Genomic DNA, 20,740 nt, shown 5'->3' with positions numbered 1-20,740 from the left:
TCCCACAAGCAAAGGCAGATCTGTTTACATACTTGGAAGGAGTGTGCTGAGGTACAAAGGGAATCATTTAAGTTTGTACGAAAACAAAGACGCGTTTTTATTTGTTTTCTTAACTACTCTGTAATATAAGTAACAAACATGGTGTAGAAAAAAAAACAAAAACATACATTTAACCTGAACAGAGGGACAGACGTTGAAAGAAAAATTTCAACTTCATCTGCAGACACAGTGGACCACCAACCCTGACACCAGAAAGCAGTAAATGTTTTAGGAATAATTACGAGACCATTTCAAAATAATATTCACGAGTGTGCACAAAGCGGCTGCCCGGCTCCACCCACCATAAACACACACCGGTGTTTTCACTTATTGTCTGATTGAGCTCTTCTCAGGACTGCAGCAAACGGAGCATGACTGACGTCTCAGCTGCACCTGTTAATTGGTACATTGATTAGATTCCCTTCACAGTAACCATCAACCTGACAGGAGGTCTAATTAGCTATTAAATTAAAACACCTATAATGTCCAGGACCTTTATGACTGCTTAAATATTTTGAATCCTGTATAGGTGCAGTGTGTTGTGACCTGGTTTTATACACAATGTTGTCTTGATTAGATATAGGCCGCTTTGCGTCCTTATAGGATGTTTTGATCAATAGTTGTGGTGCATATCTGACAACATGAACAGCATGAACGGTTGGAAATTCAGTCATGTTGTTGTTTATCAAGCCATCTTAACCCAGAAAAAAAACTAAATTCTTAATACTGTGCAACCTGGGCTTGAATGTTACTTTCTATTTCAGTACTCATAGCTGCTGGTATATCCTAAAATCAAACACAGACGTTCACTTTCCCACAATATTATATTCTCACTATGGAAAGAAATTCAAAATGATGATTTTTGCTGACTGAAATAACTGGTGGAGGAGACACGTCAATCAGCTTCAGTGCTAGTTTGCCAGATTGACTGGCCACCGGAGCCGACTGCCCACTCTGTGATCGCGGTTCGACTGTTTTGTTTCATCTCGGTTCCCCTCCTTCTCCGTCTCGTCTTTCTGTGCAACACAGATGTGATTTTCCAGGTCTCACAAGTCTTTTTTTTTTTTGTAAACACACATTCCCCCATCCATTTTCATGTGGGGACTGTTCCTGTGTTTGATTCCTGATGATATCCACAGTCCATACAGTCTTATGTCAGCGGTTCTCAGCTGACGAGCTCTTTAGCGGCTAGCCGCTGCCGGTGCACGTGGTCCTGCTCCAGCTCCTCGTGGCTGGGGTGCCAGAGCCGCGACAGTATACGCTCCATGTTGAGGGCATACATCGTGTGGGAGGGCATCACACCGTGGTGAACCTACGTCAGACACGTTACAAAGATGATTCAACCAATTAAAGGTCTGATGGTTAAACAGTAAGTCAGAATTGTCATCTTTTCCTGGTTTTTAAGGCACCACTGCAGTAAATTGATGTAATTTTCTAAACATGCCAGACTGTTCCAGCTGCTCTACAGTCATTATATCCATATTACTGATGGTTATGAAAAAAAATCTCAGTGTAAATATTCTGTGAGAACAGCAACAGTCAACCCTAAAATATGGACTAAATATCAATAAAGGTATTGGGTAAAAAATATTGTCATATTTGATTTTGTTATCCAGCCCTTATATTTGCTCAAATTAAATTTAGAAATTCAAAAATAAAAAGAAACATCTCACATTTCAGACAAGAATTTCATAGCAGAGTATAAATACTATATCTTTATGTGGAAACAGATATTAAGTCCTGGGTCCTGACTTTTGGGCAACAACAGTTGAGTTTAGCAGTTCGATTGCTGATAAATCTACAGATTATTTCCCCAATTAATAGTTTAGTCAGTACATTTTTAAAGCTGCCTGTTGGGATTTCCTAAAGCCCAAGTCCATGTCTTCAAAATCACTTTGTTATGTGCATCTAACAGTCCACAACCACCAAATGTATCAAAAAGAGAACAAACGGCAGCAAATCATCACAGATCAGCAATGTTTGGCGATTTAGCTTGAAAGAATACGTGACCAGTTGTTCCTGCTGTTAGAAACAATATCCAGTTTCAGGCTCAAGTTTTGGATATAACGTCTGTAAAATTCTAGATAGCTTCATGAGCTCAAAGTACAAAATGGCATCAAATTTCAGAAGAAGCAGAGGTGATACGTGACCATGTTTACCAAAACTGATCAGTACAGCACAGTGCAAGTATCACTTACCTTCACATTAATGAAATGGACCTCACCTCCAAGCTTTGAAAACAAACGTGTACACTGTCTTTGAAATATCAAAAATCAATTTGATAAATTCAATTTGCTTTGTTCCAAATAAACTAAGTGTGAAGACTGGGACATTATGTACATCAACACATTGTGTTACCTGTAAAGCCTCGAGCAGGTCAAACACACTGATTGGAGGAAGGGGTGCGGGAAGACCGTCAGCAGAACAAGCCAGCAGGTGAACAGCCTGTTGCTCTGCCTCATCGGGGGACACCTGAGTTGGAGGGCCAACAGGGAGGGAAGCACTTGGTGGGGGACTAAAAGAAAGGACAAAAGAAAATCAGTGTGGACTGAAATGTTTTCCTGTATATACTCGTATTAGTCTTAACTGACATCAAAAGAAAATCAGTTAACTGTACAGTAAACATAGTTTAAAAATACCAAAAACATTTATATCCGCATGAAATGCTTTCTCTTATCTTAGCCCATTGTTGTCCCTACCATTCAGTAACACTGTGATAGGCAGCAAGGCTGTTTTTCAGATAAGGTTGAGGTGTGACATCACTGCCAAAGGCATAAGGGAAATGACCGTCTCTTAGCCGGTAAGCCTTCCTCCGGGTGATTACAGCAGTCAGGACATCTTTCAAGTGGTGCTGAAAGAAATCGGAGAACTGAGTCATGGCACAATCAGATTGAAATTTGTCTTTACTCATTTGAAAACAGTACTTTGAGTCACCTTCTGGGCATCGTACAGAGTTTCATCTGATTGAAGGTTGACGCGTAATTGTGAGGATCAATGTTCATCCAGTTTGAGAGAGGGGGCAGGATGGACCCCTCATTCAGGAATATAGTTTATATTATTGTTTTATAACTCAACAAAATAATACTAACAGTATGGAGAAAGAGATGCTGGACAGTGCAAAGACAGTCACAGATTCATGAGAGTAAAAGGTTTGATAAGAGGCTGTATTATTATGTGAATTGCACACATGTCAGTTCACCTAAGTGTGACTAAGCCACAAGGCTTTGTGCCATTTCCTGAGAAAACAAACTACAAAGCAGATGATGCAAAAAAAATAAATAAGATAAACCTCTCCATTCATTTAAGCCACAACATAATGTTTAAATAGAGAATGTCAAAGAATAGTGACGTTAAAACGGGAAAGAAAAACCACCATTCTCACATTTTATGAGATTGTATTGAAGCTATGGGTCCATCAAGACATGTATTTACAAACTTGATCATCCCAGACATACACCTGTACTCTCCCGGTGGACAGCTGCTACACACCTCAACAGCATAGATCATGGTGCTGATGGCGTCTTCCGTGATGTTGTCCAGGCCCAGCTCAAAGGCGGTCACCATCATGCGGGCCTCCAGCTGACCTCGCGTGGGCAGCAGCAGAGTGTGGGCGCTGAGACGCAGCTCCTCCTCCTCGCCCCCCGCCTCTCGCGGGCTGAACGGCTGGGCCGCCGTCAGAGGGTTCTGAGGCTGGAAACGATGCTGCCGACACAAACCAACATAAACATCCAAATAATACAGTCCGTCAGCCGTTCGATCACCCGCTGATGGATTAGATACCACTGACCTTGAAAAACCCTTACACCCAGTCACGGTGTGGGAAATTAACTTGTTGGAAATTTGAGCAGAGTGCCAATAACTTAAGTTAACCAAACGTCTGCAACGATGGAAATGGATAAGGGCTTACATCAAATTTTTGTCTGGAGGAACATTTCTTCTTTCCTTTTGGTTTGCCAGGCTTTGAAGCACAGCTGCCTTGCCATTGTAATGGCCCTGCGCCCTCTAGAGGTCAGAAAAGAACACACAACACAGCAGGCATTGAAGACACAAATTAAGATGTTGATGAAGATGAATATTTCCCTTCAGTAAAATATTCAGAATTTCCCATATCGATAGTCTTTAACTGGCTCCTAAAAAAAACAAAAACGATAGCTACTTTATTCGTCACCTTGGGGAAATTCAGGCTTTCAGTTGCTCACAGATACACGAGTCTAGATTTAAAAGGCAGGACAGTAAAATACAAAAAAAAACAAATAGTAAAAGCCAGCAGTAATAGTGGGCTAAGAATAGAAAAGATTACAAAGATCAACCACTCAATAGATAAATAAACGGATGAGTAAAAGGAGAGGAAGGGGACAAAACAGCTCGGATCATCAGCCACTGCAGCTGCGGTGTTGTAAAGCCTGAGGATTGTGCAAACAAAGGATCTCCTGAAATGTTCAGTCCTGCATCCAGCAAGATGACAAGATGACCCGTCTGCTGCATCTCCGGCCCGCCAGGAGGTTGTTTGGTATTGTCCAGTATAGCCCCGTCCTTTGCTTCAGGTTTGTCTCTCCACCACAGTCACCGGTGAGTCCAGACTCCAGCCAAAGGACCGAGCAAAGCTTTTTCAACCAGCTTGTTCAACCAGCCTAATGTTCATCAATCACCCATTTGGCCACACAAACACAAGCTCACCTGCAGTTTCAGAGACATACACTTTATTTTTATTTTAAAAAGCCATACCTGGTGTGGAGACGATGATCTGACATCGTGTGAGGATGGCCAGGAGGAAGTCGTTGTGAACATGGACTGTGAAAGAAGAAGAGGGAGAGAAACACAGAATCAGACAGTTTTTACAGAAAGCATTACCACCGAATATATTTATATATTTTTATATATATTTATATATATAAAACACGTGTTTTTTTTTCCTGCATACTCACCATTCTCCTGTGCCAGCAGACGCCGAGCCTCAACGTCAAACTCCTCCTTGCTGATCTTTTGTTTAAACCACAGCTTCAGGTTTGCCCAGTAACTTCAGGGAGGACACAAACACCAAACATCAACAGGGGACAAACAAAACGTCCAACAACAGTCCTGTCCCTCCGTCCCACAACGTCCCACCACTCAGGAGCCTTTCCCCGTTTAAGATCTGAAGGAACAACATTTATTTAAAACATCCTCATGCCGGTTTCCCTGCAAACCGTATCCTGAGAGAAGAGGCGTCTGATAAAAACCCCACAGGACGAGACGAAGACGTCTGCAGCTGATCGACACCGAAGAGAAGCGACTTCTCGACTCGGTGGTGAAGCGCTGCCGAGGAGCTAACGTTAGCGAGTGCTAGCCGGTTGCTAATTTGCATAATTTTAAGCGTTTAAGCGGAACAGAGATATGACGAGTGCGCAACACAAGAATCAGAAAAACAACAACCAAACCCAGATAAACAACGTTTAACTTACTGCTTGACGTTATCGCCAATTGCATCCGTTAAATTCTTCTTCGCAACCTCCAGCTCGCTAGCATGGGCTGCCATGGCGTTCTCAAACTCTGGCAGTTACGTCATCACCCAGCGACACCGATGAATTTTTGCTATTTTATTTGTGTTTTGTAAACTTTTTTTTGTTTTTGTTTTTGTTTTTGTCGTAATTGTCTTTAAGTTTTACAAACATGGTGAAACATATTACTGGACAGTGAATACCACACAAAATAACTTTAATTAATTTAATTTAACATGATTACATTTCACTTATTAAATGAGAATAAAACGAACGGTAGATAAATAAGGGGAACTGTCACTCATAGCCAAAATAAGATAAATTAAACACAATTACAAATTATGGGGACAAATCAAATAGGTTATTTCTCATAATGATAATTCATACAATTAAAATCTTTAAAATAAATTAAATTAAAGTCATGAACACCGTTGAACGTTTCTGTAGTAGAACCACTCATCCACTAGATGGCAGTATAGCGTTGTTTAAACGTATATTCAGCTGCTTTGCGGCACATTATTTGTGAGATTGAGCACCCTTTATTTTCAAACGTTCATATGGCACCGGAGCCTGACTTGATGTGTTTAAATTATGGCTATAGGGCTCATGTGAAAGGCCAATCAATAACAAGAAAATGACTGTACCCCTTAAAAAACACGTCTCAAGGACAGGAAGCAGTGTTGCAACCTTTTGCAACAAAGTCAGAGTAAATTTAATTTGTCCCCTTTCCCAGCTTTAGCATCTTCCAATATTTTACTGCTCATTAAGGTTCATCTAAAGTGGAATTTTGTTGGGCCCTTAACTTCAGAAGCACCCCTTTTAATGATCTCAGTAACCGCCACCATCCGTCCTCCAGAATCAATGTAGTTTTGATATAATTGGACAAAGATGTCTTGATTTGCATCGCATCCCATTTTAACCAAATCAAAAGTCACACATCTTGGCTTCTGCTAATGCAGCAGCTAAAATATAAACTCCACATGAAATGATTAGATAATATTTTTCTTCTTTTATTATGCTGTAGTAGAGCTTGACCTCCACTTCTCCACTAAAGCATTTCTGTGGCTCCTTCTGTTGTCTTTTGTGGCTCTTTGGCTCATACCTCTCTCAGGCGGGTTTAGACTGGGAGGCCCTTTTTGTTTTTCACTGTTTTAACTATGGTATAAAAACAGTTGAGTCGTCAGGGCGATCGCTCCTTCAGCTCTGTCTCCCCAGGTGGTCGCGAAGTCTTAAACAGCCCTTCATGACTCACGCCATTCATCACATTAAGTGGATTCATACATCCAGAACACATACAGTTAACATTCACACTGAAGGCTATTAGTGGGTCGTCAGTTCAGTGAATACTGCTGACTACAGTGTTCTGAGGTCACACGTCTTTACAAAGGAGATCCATTTGATCACATAAATGCTTTCAAGGTTTGAGTCTAGAATAAACAAGCATGTCATACCAACCACATGAACAATGAAAACCATCTGAATTTGGGGTCACTATTAGATGTATTTAACAGACCAAATGTCTGTTAATAGCCGCTGAAACTCAAGTTGAGTTCCTTTGTTTGTTATGTCTGAGTTGGGTTTGGAGCCGAGATTGACATTTCTGTCAGAAAACCTCAATTTTCACATTGTCCACCCTTGCTTGTGTGCATCACAGCTAAGTAAGATACCATTCTGTGTCAGACCAGCAAAGGAGAGTGGAAACTGCTGCTGTCTACAGCAAAGTGAGCCTTCCCAGATCCCTCCGAATGTTCCTCCATCTTAAACAAGTGTCTGTTAAGCTTTAAATCAAAAGGGCACAACGGACTTAGTTATGGAGTTGTTTAACTGTCCCACTTTGGGCAAACATTACTCATGGTGCTTATTTTCAAAGAAAACAGCTCCACATCCTGTCTGTTGATTTGCTGTTTGACACTAACTGAGCTTTGAGGGCTAATGAGTCACTCTCACGGTCGTTTCCCCCAAACAGCAGATTTCTTTTGGCAAACAGCAGTGAACTGTCTATCTCCCGAGCCTGCTGGTGAAATTCCCAGACAGAGAAGCTTCACTCAGTGACAAGGAGGGCTTTCACCTCTGAAACCTTCAACGGTTCTGAGACGACCACACTGCAGCAGCGGCTCGGCCATCCCCCGTCTGCTGGCCAGGTATACTGGACTGAGTGTGGTCCCCTCACCGGAGCCAAGGATGTCACCTTCACTGTTTGGTTTTGTGGGTTAATCAGGGATTTACATACCTCCATGAGCTTGTTTAAAAAAATGAGAGTTCAGTGTGGTGTGGGCAAATTTATTGAAAGACTTCAGTTACCGCTCCTGTGGTGACAGGGCAACCCACACTGGCTGTCTGTGGGGGGGTTGGCAGCACTGAAGGCTTAGAGGCAGATTTGTGATAGAGAGGTGGCCGTAATAATTTCTTATCCTTATTCAAGCTGGGAAAATGTGCACTGAAATTAAATCAATGCTATCATCACATTTTTAATGATCGTCAACGTGTCTGTGGAGAAGATAGACGGCCCAAACAAATGCAGGATTTAAGATGGCTATGTGTTCAATACAATGCTCGGAGAAGTGTCTGAACCTGCTCTTGACCTTATGTGGGTCAACGGGCCACACTTCAATTTTAGTTTACTTCAAATCCTTAGATTGGAGTTGTGGTGAAAGAATAGTTTTACATTTTGTGAAATCTGCTTATTTACTTTCTTGCTGAGTGTGAAATGAAAACATCATCTCACCTGTCTGTATGCTGAATATGAAGCCAGCAGTTAGCCAGCAGTTAGCACAAAGACTGAAAAAAGGGGAAACAGCTAGCCTGGCTGTGTCCGAAGTTAAATAATAATTTTTTAAAAAAGCACCAAAAAAAAAATCTCAGTACTTACCTTTTATATCTTTCTTCATCTGCACAGTAACCAAACTAAAAATAACAAGTTGCTTTAGGCGTCTATGTGTCGTACTATTTCTTAGCAAATAACTTTGTTTGTTAGAACTTGTCTTTAATGTTTTTATGAAGAAAACAAATAAGATACAACATGTAGTGAGCTTTAGAGCTGCTGATGGGGGGATTTTTTTTTTTAAGAACTTTTGAATAGTGCTTGCCTGTGTCAGTTTCCAGTCTATACGTTAATGTAAGATAACTGCCTGCTGGCGACATGAGAGTGGTAGCTGTCAATCATCTGATTTTACGCTCTGCAAGAAATAAATGCATATGCCAAAACGTCAAACTACTCCTCTACAAATCCAATAGTGTACATTTGTAAGCTTGAGTCTTCCAGTTTATGGGCTAAGCTATGCAAATGTAGCTTTATATTTAGCTACTGCACAGAATGGTATGGGTCTTCTGAGCACACGTTCAGAAAAAGCCAGCTGAATAAATATTCTCCAAAAATGTTAAACAAATAAAAACTAATAGGACACTCTATCTTTACTCTCAGGAAACAGAAGTTGTGCTGTGAAAGAAGGAGTCATTAATTCCAGGTTGCGACTTTAACTGATGACTTGCCCGAATAGTCAAAAACAGAAATGTGCCACCACTTGAAGAGAGATGCCTCGGTGATGCACTCATCTGCCTCCCCATGACAGACATATTTAAGAAAACTCTCCTTGTTAAATGCAATTATGGCTCTGAATTTGAGTGGTAAATTTTCTTTTGCATCTCCCAGACGATCTGTTTGATGGGAAACAACATTGCACTGGCATGACTCACTCCAAACAATTCAAACCAGTTATGACTTGGTTAACAGTATAAATCAGCATGACACATAAAAACAGCTCCTTTGAAACTAATTTAATAATATTATCCCCACAGGTGACCCTTAATGTTCTCCGCGGACTGTTAGTTGTGTAACATTGTTCTGCCAAACATTGTGACTCATCAGGTTTAGTTTTTATTGCTGTTTAATTCTAAGATTATGATGCCATTTTTATTAGATGCTGTTTTTTACATGCCCATAAACATGTTTCCATGTCCAGCTGGGTTTGACCTGGATCCCTGTTTTGTTTTTCATTGCTTTTTATATGTTTTTTGTTTTTTTAAAGGGATGGGCGTGAAGGCTTTTTGTGGTCAATAAGAAAAAAAAAGACATTGCAATATGAGTCTATTTTCAGATCAGAGGCCAAAGGCTGCTTGTCTTTTATGTGTGTTGTGGATACAGGGCTGTTGTTCAAAGCACACCCACCAGTTAAAATCTCTCCGCTCCCCTCTCCTCTGGGATAGTTTCTCCATCCATACCGGTGATTACAGAGTACAGAGACCCATGTCTTTGTCAATGAAGGACATTTTCTACAAAAACATACTGTTCAAGCACTTTTGTGTGGAAAGAATGTACATCTCTCTGTATTTGAAAGGAAGATTGGGGGGTGGGAGTAAGGTGGAAAAAATAACTTGGAAATTTGGATCGATTCCATCCCAGTTCATCCCCTCCTCTCCTCGCCGCTCTCTCATCTCTTTCTCTCTCTCTCTCTCTCTCTCTCTCTCTCTCTCTCTCTCTCTCTCTCTCTCTCTCTCCATCCTGTCTGGTTTTCAGAAATGTGTTTCTCGTTGTCTGTCCCAATTCCTATAACTCTCAACACGCTGGGTCGGCATATTTTTCGTGCTCGAAAACCACTCAAAACTAAATTCCATCTTTTTTTTCTTTACCCCCCAACAATGCTTGTGTTTCCTGGAGTCATACTAAAATTTAATCAACAGCCAAATGAGAAAAACATATTACAGCAATTTCCATACGTGTGAGCTCACTTTGAGAATGATTGTCATGAATACAGCGGAGGAAATTAGTCCTATTTTCTGTAGGATCATTTACTTTTCCCTCTGGACACCTGGCCCTGTTCACTGTTATGATAAGTTAATAATACACATAAATGATCCTTTCTGGTCATCTGCACTTTGACAAAGTAATTTAACATGCAATATAAAGGTCATTTTAAATTTAAAGTTTTGGTTGGTCTTTTAGGTGCAGTGAATATAGAGCCAAAATAATCTTTACAGGTATTAACAAATTGTATTTTCCAGCTCCAACTATAGCAAGTTAAATGCCATATATGAGTGCTTTCTCCAGATATTTATCCTGGCGAGGTAGGAAGCGCTGCTTTTAGATCCTGTGACACTAAAACTGAGCACCAATGATTTTCTTTTAGGATGTGGCGCCTACTCTCCATGAAATAATGAGGAAAATACTTTGGTTTCATAATCACATGGACAGTTTACATTATTAAAAGGCAACGTTTTGGTAGTTATTCTTAATTTCCCTTCACCATCATATGTATTATGTGATTTAAGGGGCTGTATGGCTTACTATAAACAGTCATGTCCCCTAAATCCTTCTATGGGTGCATCTATTATAATATAAAAAGAATAATGGTCACTCAGAGTCCAAGTCTGTGGCAGGTCGAAGGTTGGGTCTGTGCCTGATGGTTGATAATCTCCATTGGTGCGGTTCTTCGATCTAGAATCAACCAGTTACCATTGACATATAGAGTCACAATTTATAATGAGTTTCAAGTTCGCCCGGGCCTCTACAGCTGCCCTTTGACCAGCTTGGTTTACAGTATCTTCTCAGTCTATGGGCCTGATCATCATGCGGACAGACTTCATGGAGTAGAAGCCTCCGCCATAGTCGGCCCAGAAGATACCGTCTTGGAATTTGCTGCGGTAGACACCTCCGGTGTACCAGACACCGTTAAGATTGGCTTGGCCGCACGCATTGTACCACCAGCCTCCTTTGTGGAAATGGGCACAGTTACCTGTAGTTGGGGAACAGGAGGGGGATTAGCTCAATGATGAAGTGTGAGTAGAGAAAATACATTCGAGTTTGTCTTATAGGAAAATCACAGCCTACCCATTTCCAGCCTACCACTTCGTCAAGTCAAGCTGACCTTTTAGTTTTTTTTATCGGACTCAAAAGCAGAATTCCAGAAGCAAAAATAATGATCTTCTCCTCCACAAAAGTTGCCAGTCTTTAGGCAAGTTACTGTGGAGCTTTCTGGAGAATATCACTCTAAATTTCATAAAGGATTTTTGCTTGTGTCCCAAAAAGTCACTGGAAGCTGCTTGTTAAAATAATTTTTGCCAACAAACATACCACTTGTTAATTTGTGAGCTGATGCATAAGAAAATGGCAGATGTAATTTAATGTATTCACTTCTAGTGAGAGATTACCACTATTTATTTTCTACAGGAAGTGAATGAACTGTTTTATATGGAATTGTGGGATTCCAGGCAACATGGGACTGACAGGGATAAAACCTATTATGCATCACATTGTGTTCATTGGGTCTTCTCATTAGGGTCATTCTGGAATCTACCTGTCTGAGAAACCTCAGTTAAAGAATGTGCTAGAAATGTTTATCAAACTACCTTTAAAGCATTGGATTTTTGACCAATAAATAGATATTTACTGTATGTCAGCTACTATATAAAATGAGAATTAAAAAAATCTTAATACTTAAAAACCACTCAGATTGCAGTTTTCAATAATCATAAGGCCACAAAATTAAAAGAGAAGATTGAAATTTCAATATAGTCACTTCAAAGAAGACTATATGCACAAAGAGATTCCAGTTTGATGTACCTGCAAAGGCGTCCTTGTCTCGATCCAGAGTGGTGAACTGTTTGCCGTTGTGGCTGCTGAGTGAGTCCCCGGCGTTGCCCTGGTAGGTGCCCAGCCGCAGGCGGTAGCTCTCGCTCTCGGGCTCCAGGTGGAAGCTGCTGTACTGAGCGTAGACCTTTTTTCCCATCCAGTCCTCCAGCTCCACCAGCAGCTTGTAGTCCTCCTGCCTCCCCAGGTTGTAAATGCCTTCCAGGCCGAGCCAGTATTCCCCGTCTATGTTGCCAAAGCCGCTCTGAGTCAAAGGAAGATGAAAAGGAAGGTTTACAGAAAATAATGCGCGCTGTTTGTCCTGCGACCGCCTGGGGAGCTTTGAAACGTGAGTGTTGTTTAGGAACATAAAACCTCTTGTGAAGAAACTTGTTTTGGTGGTGCTCTTGTCATGGTCCTGTAGTTCAATACTTCTAAATGTAAAAAAGCACTGTGGCAAAAGAACCCTTCTGACGTCTAAGACATGCTGCAGAGGTTTTTTTTCTGTAAAATAAGGATTTATCCTTAATCTGGTTCATTTCTTAAAACAAACATATCTCTCTGATCACAGCTAATAACGAAACTGGCTTGGGCACTTAGTAGAATAACCGCAAGACTTCTACATCTGGCCGTGTGCCTCCAGAACACTTCACTTGGAAGAGGAGGTTGAGGTTTGTGATTGTGGATTAGTTGGGTGAGCCAGCAGATGATGAACGATGTAGGGTTTCAGTTCAGGGCCTCCTCTGTGGTGCTGTGATTGTGTGTGTGTGTGTGTGTGTGTGTGTGTGTGTGTGTGTGTGTGTGTGTGTGTGTGTGTGTGTGTGTGTGTGTGTGTGTGTGTGTGTGTGTGTGTGTGTTGTGTTTGTACATGTGGTGCCTTTGTGGGAGAGCGCAGAGGCAAATCAATGTTGAAGAGAGCAATTTAGCTTCCAGTTACACATGCACAAGCCTGGCTAGGCTGAATGGAACACTGGATCGCAGAGTTTGCCAGCAGCGATGTACTCCATCTCATTCTCGCAGGGCTTTGATGAGAGGACTCTATATGTGGTGGAGCAAGCCAACCATCCATCCATCCATCCAGGAAGGCACCATAGTAGTAGCGGTTTTGAAAGAAACGCCTGCAGATTGAGCTGTGGAACATACCTTCCTAGTGGGGCATCTACTGTTTCATAATGGGAATCTCAAACCAAATGACCTCGGACGAATAGTGCTGCTGACAGGGCGTTATATTTTACAGTAAGTGAAAACACAAGGATTCAGGCTCAGTAAATTGTCCTAACGACCCCAGATGGTTCCTTTAGATGGGTCATATAACTGCGCCACTGTTGTCTCTGGACGAGCCAAGTCTTTAGAGATTAGACTAAGAGAAGGGGTGAAAAAAGAGACAGACATGGCAGGGGAAGTGTCATTGTCATCACCTTGTAGTTATCCCAGTTCCTGAAGAAGTTAACTGAGCCGTCTCTTCTGCTCTGGATGACAACCCAGCCTCCGTTGTCTATATCCTGTTCACACCAGACCTGCACTGGCCTCTCTGCTTCGTCTGGTCTGATCAGGTACATGCCGCTGGTGCTGTGACCGGCCTCCTGCGCTGCCAGACAGTCTCTGAACGGGCCTGAAGGAGGGTGAAAAGATTTAGGGTTAAAAGACGATTTCTAGTGATAAAATTATCAGACTTGGATACATTTTGTAAATACTAACAAGAGGAAGAGGAAGAATGAAGCTAATACTTGGTTTTCAGTTTTGAAAGTGACTTAGCTTGTTTGGACAGTTAATCACATTTAAGCTAATTAGCTCTAAGCAGTAGGTAATGGTTCTGGTGTGCTGTGTTCAAATGGAGTTGTATTTACTGTGTCCATGAGTAGAGTCCATATTAACGGCCCCCTCAATGTGGTATTCACAACATTGGAACTCAAAATTTTCCATAAGATATGGAAGTTCATTTTTCATTGGATGTAAAGCTAATAAATTGTGATTTTAGTCATGTAGAGTTTTTCTGACATGATGTCATAATGTAATATGAATGTTGATCTTCCCAACGGCCTTCCCATTTTTTCCCACTGTGCCTCAGCATTTTCTTCATTACATTACCCCATTGTTAGCTTGCTAAATTGTTAGCTTCTTTGGCTTCTAGACACTGTCCATGTTGCCGTTGCCTAGCAACTGTGTTTTTATGATTCAACCACATGAACGCCAGGCGGTGTGCACGACTTCCCATGTTGTAACCACGAGATCATGAGTTCCATTTGAACGCAGCATGATATTTAGCTCCAGATTATTCGATATAAAAAAAAAAAAAAATTACAGATTGGAGCATAAAAATTTTTTTAAACTGCAAAAAGTAGGTCATAAAAAGTCAGCAAATAAGCTTTAGCTCAGACTATAACTGTGTTGTAGCTAACCTCACCTGGCTGGGGTGCAGTCACTGCTTTTCTTTTTACCTCTGTTTGTTGGTAGTCCATATATTTTGAGGTATATTTCAAAAAGGTACACCTTTCTAAGTGAAATCTGGTCAATATCTGACCAGATAAAGCCTACTGCATGTCACTGCACTTAAGACTTGAAAGGTAGCTTTTAGTCAGAGCATCAACCCTGCGTTTACATTATGAGGAAACATTAAAGTCATTGTCTGACAGAAAATCAAATATGTGGGAGAAAACAGGAAACAAGAACAAAACTCACAAGGAGACAGCATAATAGAAAACATGTATCTAATGTCGGTCTAGAAGGTTCCTCTTGTTTACCACTTTCCTTGCAAGATTTTAAATTATTAGCATGTGTGGAAGTGAGTTTATTTAAAGGGTGAGGAACCATCTTCCAGAAAATTCACATTAACCAGAAGTACCTCCACTTTGTGGTTTGCAGGACTCCTATCATGCCAGCCTGGGTTTTGTCTACATCTCGCATGCAATGGAACAGTTGTGTAAAAGATCGTTTTCATACTCAGCTGCCCTAAAATCCAACACACTTTATTATTCTTGTGGTGAGGGCAATCTAAATGTGTCAGGAAATTCTGTTGATGAGCAGAATCATGCTCGGTCTTTTTTTGCTTTGCTTTAAGTCCCCTGCCCCAGTTCAGATGTTACAACATTTTTATTTCCATCCTGGTTTGTGTTGTTTCTATTGAGCAGGGAGTTGAGTTCCAGCTGAACTTGCAAATCTTTAACCTTTGAAAACGAGGCCACCGGCCCACCTGCAGCTGTATTCAAAGTCAGAGGTTATTATTTTGTTATGGTTGGCCTGCAAAGTCATGACTGCTCTACATTTTTGCCATGACTGTTTTGGATTTTCATGACTTAATCAAGGAGTAAATGAAGGGGGATTAATGAACAGATGGATGCATGGGTTACTCTCTTACTCACTTTCTTACTCACCTTCTGTACTGAAGTTTCGCTGAGGAGGTTTCTGGACCTCCAAGGTACCGCTTGTGGGTGATGGCCCAGAGCGAGAGCCCCTTTCCCGTGCAAACCCTCGGGTGTTGTCCCTCTGGATCTCATTGGTGAAACGTGGCACATTGACTGGAATGTTCTCAGGCACCACCTGCACCAGTGGAGGTCCCAGGGGTGGTTGCTCATACCTGCGGCTGTACACCTGCATGCAACGCTCTTCCAGTGCTCCAATCACCACCGATTGGTTGTTCACAAGTGCAGATAGGGCTGCGTATTTGGCCTCCAGTTCCCTGTACCGCGAAGCCAGGCGCATTGACTCAGTGGTGGAATTAAGGATTCGTGTCTCCAGCTGAGCCAGCTCTAGTGAGTTGTCCCTCTTCCTAATGATCTCGTGCAGCAGCTGCATGTAGAGCTGCGTCACTCTGGAGTTCATGTTTCTGCTCTCCTTCCTCAACAGCTTCATCTCATTCACCAAGTTGCCATCCACATCCACTACCAGCTTCAAAGTTTCCATCTCCCTGTGCTGCTTTGACAGAAGGTCACGCACAGAGGCCACATCCAGGCGCGTCACTCGGTCCTTGTCAGTTGAATAACCCCGGGCGGCACAGATGGGGCCTGTGATCTTCTGCTCAGGGACCAGGAAGGTGTAAGAGCACTTCTTGTTTTCTCCGTTGGCCTCTGGAGCCCTTCGTATCCGGGAAAGGATGGGGTTCTTGGTGAGGGCTTGACTGCTGCTCCAGAGAGACAGACCAAACAGAATAAATAGGCTCCACTTTCCAGGTCCCATGGTTCCTCCTCTCTTTATCATCAAACAAGCTACAGATCTATAAAAGGAAAGAGAACATACATAAAGCATAAGGCTGGTGTTATTATATATTTTTCCATGGAAGCACCAAAGTGTTAGTCTGACTCTCAATTTTCTCGAACTTCTCTGCGCTGTGTGAGGTACTCTTCCTCAAGTCCACTGGTTCCTGCTGAAGATGTTAATCTTTAAAACAGCTCACAAATATACAGTTTGATTTTCAGCCATGCTCGAGGAGTGGGACTACATGTAAATGTTACTTTATTTCTCAGTTACTTCACCACTTTGGTAATGACTAAAATATATAAATACAATGATTATTGGATGGATTGTCATGAAATCTTGTACAGACAAGTACGATCCCCAGAGGATGAATACTGTCGACTAAAGAAATCCTCAGATTGTTTCTTGATCTAACAAGTGCCCAACCATCAGGTCAAAATATCGATTGGCCCAGAGCATTATGACTAGATACTTGCAAAACTAATGCAATTCCAATCAGATTCAGCTGTGCTTTGTTTTAAGCAAACTTAGTATGCTGACATCCTAAATTAAGATGTCGAACATGGTAAACGTTTTACATTGTAACATGCTCATGCTAGCATTTAGTGCAAAGCTCAACTATGGCTAACTACAGCCTCCTGTGGCTATAGGACTATTAACTGCACCCTGACTGTTGTAGTGGCAAAGTTAATCATAACGAACATCCCACCAAATGACCATGTAATACTCCACTGCTGTATACTGGGTCAATCACATTATGACTCATCTATGCAATAAAAAACACGTGATGAGGTTTAAGAAAACAAAACCACATGGTTACGATTGCTCACAAACCTATTTGGTTAGTACAGTATTAAGAAAATAACATCAAATTATCCATATGACCTTTGTAACATGACCTCCCTCTTTGAGGTCATGCCAAGGTGAGGCTAAACATGACACTGCCACGGTATCCTCTAGTGGACTGACAGGTGTATTGCATACTTTGGCATGATATCGGGATCTACCAAGTGTGTCTCAATGATGTGTTTTTAATCATTTTTGGGCTACAAAGGAGAGCTATAGCACAGAGTAATAAGATGTAAGCTTTGCCTACACAAACAATACTTGTCAGTAGGATCAATTGATTTGTTGTATTTGTCGTTTCATTGAATTTGTTGTCAAAAAAGAAATATAGAATAAAATAATACAACCTTGATTTAGTCAGAGACTATTTTAAAATAAATCTCTATTTTGTTACCACTCAGTACGTTTTGTTAAATTTCCTACCAGGCACACTGTAGTGCAGATGTTTTTCTTTTCCCCTCTAATCCACTTAAATTCAATAAAGCCGCTGTGTCTGCAAAACCTAAATAGTCAAAGAGTATCTGTTGGCATGATACAGGAACGTACTCAACACGGGAGTTTTGTTTAATTATGAAATAAGTGCGCATTAAAAATTGAAAAGTAGCAGACCTTGGCACAGATACAGCTGGTACTGCACAGACTCCTGCCCTTAGCAAGATGCACCCTTTGGTACGATTGTGGTGGAGTAACAGTATTTCCACCCTTATACCACAAATCTGTTATCTTAACTCGTATTTTCAACACATTCCGTCATGGGTTCTCTTTCAATATGGACCTCACCACATCGGTATCAGGTGTCTGGGCGTGTGCAAGTGTCTAGATCTGTTTTTAATATTTCTGGAGATCTCGTGGATCAGACCTTCCACGAATCTAATCTACGGCCTTTGAGCACACCTGCACTGACTCATGTGGAGAGTTTAAATGTTAAAACCTCTGAGTCTGACAAAATATTTGACTTATAAAAAAAAACATATTTGACAGAAAGGTTAATGTGTTCATGGATGACGCAAGCACCCAGTGACAGTCTTTGATGGATTCATAAAGTGTAGAAATGTGCATTTCAATAATGAGTAAAAACGTTAGAAGTCGGCAGGTGGTTATCATTGGGCCTCACTGACTCATTTTAACTCCTGCTATTTCTGCCCGGCTGCAACAAACCGCTAGATTTAAATTCGGTGAGGACTAAAAGAACTTGATGTGTTTGAGGAGCAGCAGGGGGAACAGGGTTCCCTGATTTATGAGTAATGTTTTCTGGTGTCTATTTTTGGAAAGAAAGCATGTGTTTTGATGTTATGGGTTCTGACAGCACAACGAAGGAAGCAGGGGTGGGCGCATGCTAAGTAAAAGATCCCTGCTCCTATACTCAATAGCATGGTTTGGCTTCTGGAAGTGGGGATACAACGGCGAGCCAACTTCAGGCTGATTTTGGCCCGTCGAGTCAAATCCAACTAGAAGGCTGTCTGGTGGATATGGCCAAGGAGTCAAAGTAACCTTTACCTAAAACTTCTGACAGACACACAATATGACCCACTTCACATCGATGCTCTCCGAAACAAATCCACTGTGGATTTTTACAGATGCCACAGAGGCAGAACTAACTGATTCCAAGAGAGAGCCAGCAGGGGCTTTAAATCCTTTCTGTGGTCTCATCTTGATGTTTGGTTGCATTGAAGAGTCCTGACCACAGTTAACAGCACTGATCCCAGATCATTACTTAAGCTCAAACTGCTGCTGTAGCAGAATAGCACCCTTGTATCATTGTCATAGGAAAAAAATGTACTTGCCTTTAAGGAAATAGGCCGACGGCTTTTTGTGTTTTCATGAAGCACAATGACTTATTGATAGAAAGAAAGTGCCTGAGCCAACATTAATCTCTAATATTTTTCAGCAACTCAAGATTCTGCCCTGGAGTTTGTTTATCCATAGAGTATATGAGGGCAAAGGAAAAGGCACTTTGAGGAAAACAGTCCATGCGTCAGAGCTCAGAAAACACCTCGGCTCTCTCAGTTAAGTTATTATTACCCAGAGATTACTTTTTCCTGTCTTTCTGTAATCACAGGTCATCCCCTTCACTTGCTCTGTCTCAGCAATTGGTCTGTCTGCACGTCTCCAGCACCACAATATGAATCTCGCAGGCCCGTGGCCTGACAGCAGTGACAGTGTTTACGCAGAGGCTCCTGAGCCAGGGTTATGAAGCACATCTGCACTTACTACCACTGGGTTCCTCTCCGTCGTTCACACCCTGCTGGTCTTCATCAAGTCGGCCACAGCAGCCATTTTTTTTTTTTTACTTATTAAAAGGGTATTTTCTCCTCTCTTTTCCTTGCTCAGTGCCAGACCTGACCAGATCCCGCCACCTCATTTATATTAATACAGTCCTTGCCACCAGACGGTTCAAACTTTGCGGTGGCTGGTTTTCCCAGCCGAGAGGAGCAGGAGGACGCTGCCAATCAGCCCACTGACTATAAGTGGGACCACTGAGCTTTAACTGTCTCCTGGTAAGCTCCTCAATTAAACAATTTTTCGCTAACATTAAAAGCCTGAAGAAGCAAACACTGCACATGAGTCACTTCATTTCTCTGCAACTGACTTGCAGAATAAATATATTGCTAATCAGAAACTCCCTTTTTTCCAGTCAAACTATGTTGTGGCTTTTTGCTCTGGGCCAGCAGATTTTTAGGAATGTGCCAATTAGCCCACAAGTTCTTCTGATGGTGCCACTGATTAGGTCTGTCTGCTGAGGAGACAACATGACACATGAGCTCTGCACGGTGAATATGATCAACTGGTTTACATCAGATCTATAGTAGAAATTACATTTCATTAGAGCCATGAAAGACAAGGGGAGTCTTGTTCCTTCTAAAATGTTGGTCGATAAAGGTATTGTTCTATACTCACACACTGCATCAAACTCCATATTTAAAAGTAATAATAACTGGAAAGATTTAAGGATTCTGCACTTTGAACACTTTACCATAAAGTATAAAAAGAAACATTTCATTCATGAAATATTCAAGGAAATCAAACTAAACAAAAATCTAACCTGTGTCAGTGAGTTCAGTCAGGAGTCCACGAGGTGTCTCAGTTGTGTCTCCTCTGCAGGTTCATGCCGTCCATTCTCGTCCCCTCACTCTCATTCTCCCTCTGCCTATGCTCTCATTGAGAACGAGGGCATGCACTCTCTGCTGTGGCACCAGCGAACGCCGTCCACTAGGAGAGACCAGTGGAGGGTGGTCCATACACAGAAAGAGGGAGGATGATGGTGTGATTTTTTTTCCCCTGTTGTTTGAGCCCTGCCTTCCTCCTCTGATGTCATGTAAAGTTTATAAAATAAAAAAAATAAAAGACTCCTCCTGATATAATGTTTCAACACAAATGAAAAACTAAAGGATGAATCTATTTGGCTGGGAGTCAGCAAGTGATAAAGACACTCACACTCAAAATCCGTCATGCTGTCATCTTATAAATCATCTTCTTAAGGCTTTTTTTTACAATGTTCGTTTGTCTGCACACATGCAATATTGTCAGAGGGGCTTGTGGAAGTTGATGACCTCTTTTTCTCTCGTTCTCTTACACAAACAATCATCTGTCAGATAAACTAAAGTAACTGTTTCTAATAGTCTAC

At 41.5% G+C, this 20,740-nt stretch overlaps 2 protein-coding genes across 2 annotated transcripts; both read right to left on the bottom strand.

The window, feature by feature from the left end:
• Positions 1 to 72: 72 nt before the first annotated feature.
• tada1 (transcriptional adaptor 1) lies at positions 73 to 5,566 on the bottom strand. Its single transcript, XM_069723273.1, has 8 exons — positions 5,481 to 5,566; positions 4,965 to 5,056; positions 4,765 to 4,830; positions 3,947 to 4,041; positions 3,529 to 3,741; positions 2,739 to 2,890; positions 2,398 to 2,554; positions 73 to 1,351 (listed from the first exon to the last, which is right to left on the bottom strand). The coding sequence occupies exons 1-8, from the start codon at positions 5,552 to 5,554 to the stop codon at positions 1,205 to 1,207; spliced, it is 996 nt and encodes a 331-aa protein (XP_069579374.1). The 5' UTR covers positions 5,555 to 5,566; the 3' UTR covers positions 73 to 1,204.
• A 4,426-nt stretch (positions 5,567 to 9,992) lies between these two features.
• LOC138635670 (angiopoietin-related protein 1-like) lies at positions 9,993 to 20,262 on the bottom strand. Its single transcript, XM_069723262.1, has 5 exons — positions 20,159 to 20,262; positions 15,450 to 16,288; positions 13,497 to 13,690; positions 12,073 to 12,343; positions 9,993 to 11,245 (listed from the first exon to the last, which is right to left on the bottom strand). Exons 2-5 carry the CDS (start codon positions 16,270 to 16,272, stop codon positions 11,058 to 11,060), a joined length of 1,476 nt encoding a protein of 491 aa, XP_069579363.1. The 5' UTR covers positions 16,273 to 16,288; positions 20,159 to 20,262; the 3' UTR covers positions 9,993 to 11,057.
• Between the last annotated feature and the right edge of the window lie 478 nt (positions 20,263 to 20,740).

This window comes from Brachyistius frenatus, unplaced genomic scaffold, assembly GCF_029030835.1.
Source record: "Brachyistius frenatus isolate BFR_SWC_R1_liver_20210118 unplaced genomic scaffold, ASM2903083v1 Contig_322, whole genome shotgun sequence".
NCBI classification, from domain to species: Eukaryota; Metazoa; Chordata; class Actinopteri; family Embiotocidae; genus Brachyistius; species Brachyistius frenatus.
This window is presented reverse-complemented; position numbering and strand designations above follow the sequence as displayed.

Excerpts from the sequence above, each read along its gene's own strand:
- LOC138635670 (XM_069723262.1), bottom strand. The coding sequence starts at position 16,272 with ATGATAAAGAGAGGAGGAACCATGGGACCTGGAAAGTGGAGCCTATTT. Across the intron at positions 12,344-13,496 it reads GGAACTGGGATAACTACAAG|AGCGGCTTTGGCAACATAGA; the intron begins GTGATGACAATG and ends CCTTTGACTCAG. Across the intron at positions 11,246-12,072 it reads AGACAAGGACGCCTTTGCAG|GTAACTGTGCCCATTTCCAC; the intron begins GTACATCAAACT and ends CCCCAACTACAG.
- tada1 (XM_069723273.1), bottom strand. The coding sequence starts at position 5,554 with ATGGCAGCCCATGCTAGCGAGCTGGAGGTTGCGAAGAAGAATTTAACG. Across the intron at positions 5,057-5,480 it reads ATTGGCGATAACGTCAAGCA|TTACTGGGCAAACCTGAAGC; the intron begins GTAAGTTAAACG and ends TCCTCCCTGAAG. Across the intron at positions 4,042-4,764 it reads GATCATCGTCTCCACACCAG|AGGGCGCAGGGCCATTACAA; the intron begins GTATGGCTTTTT and ends TCTGACCTCTAG.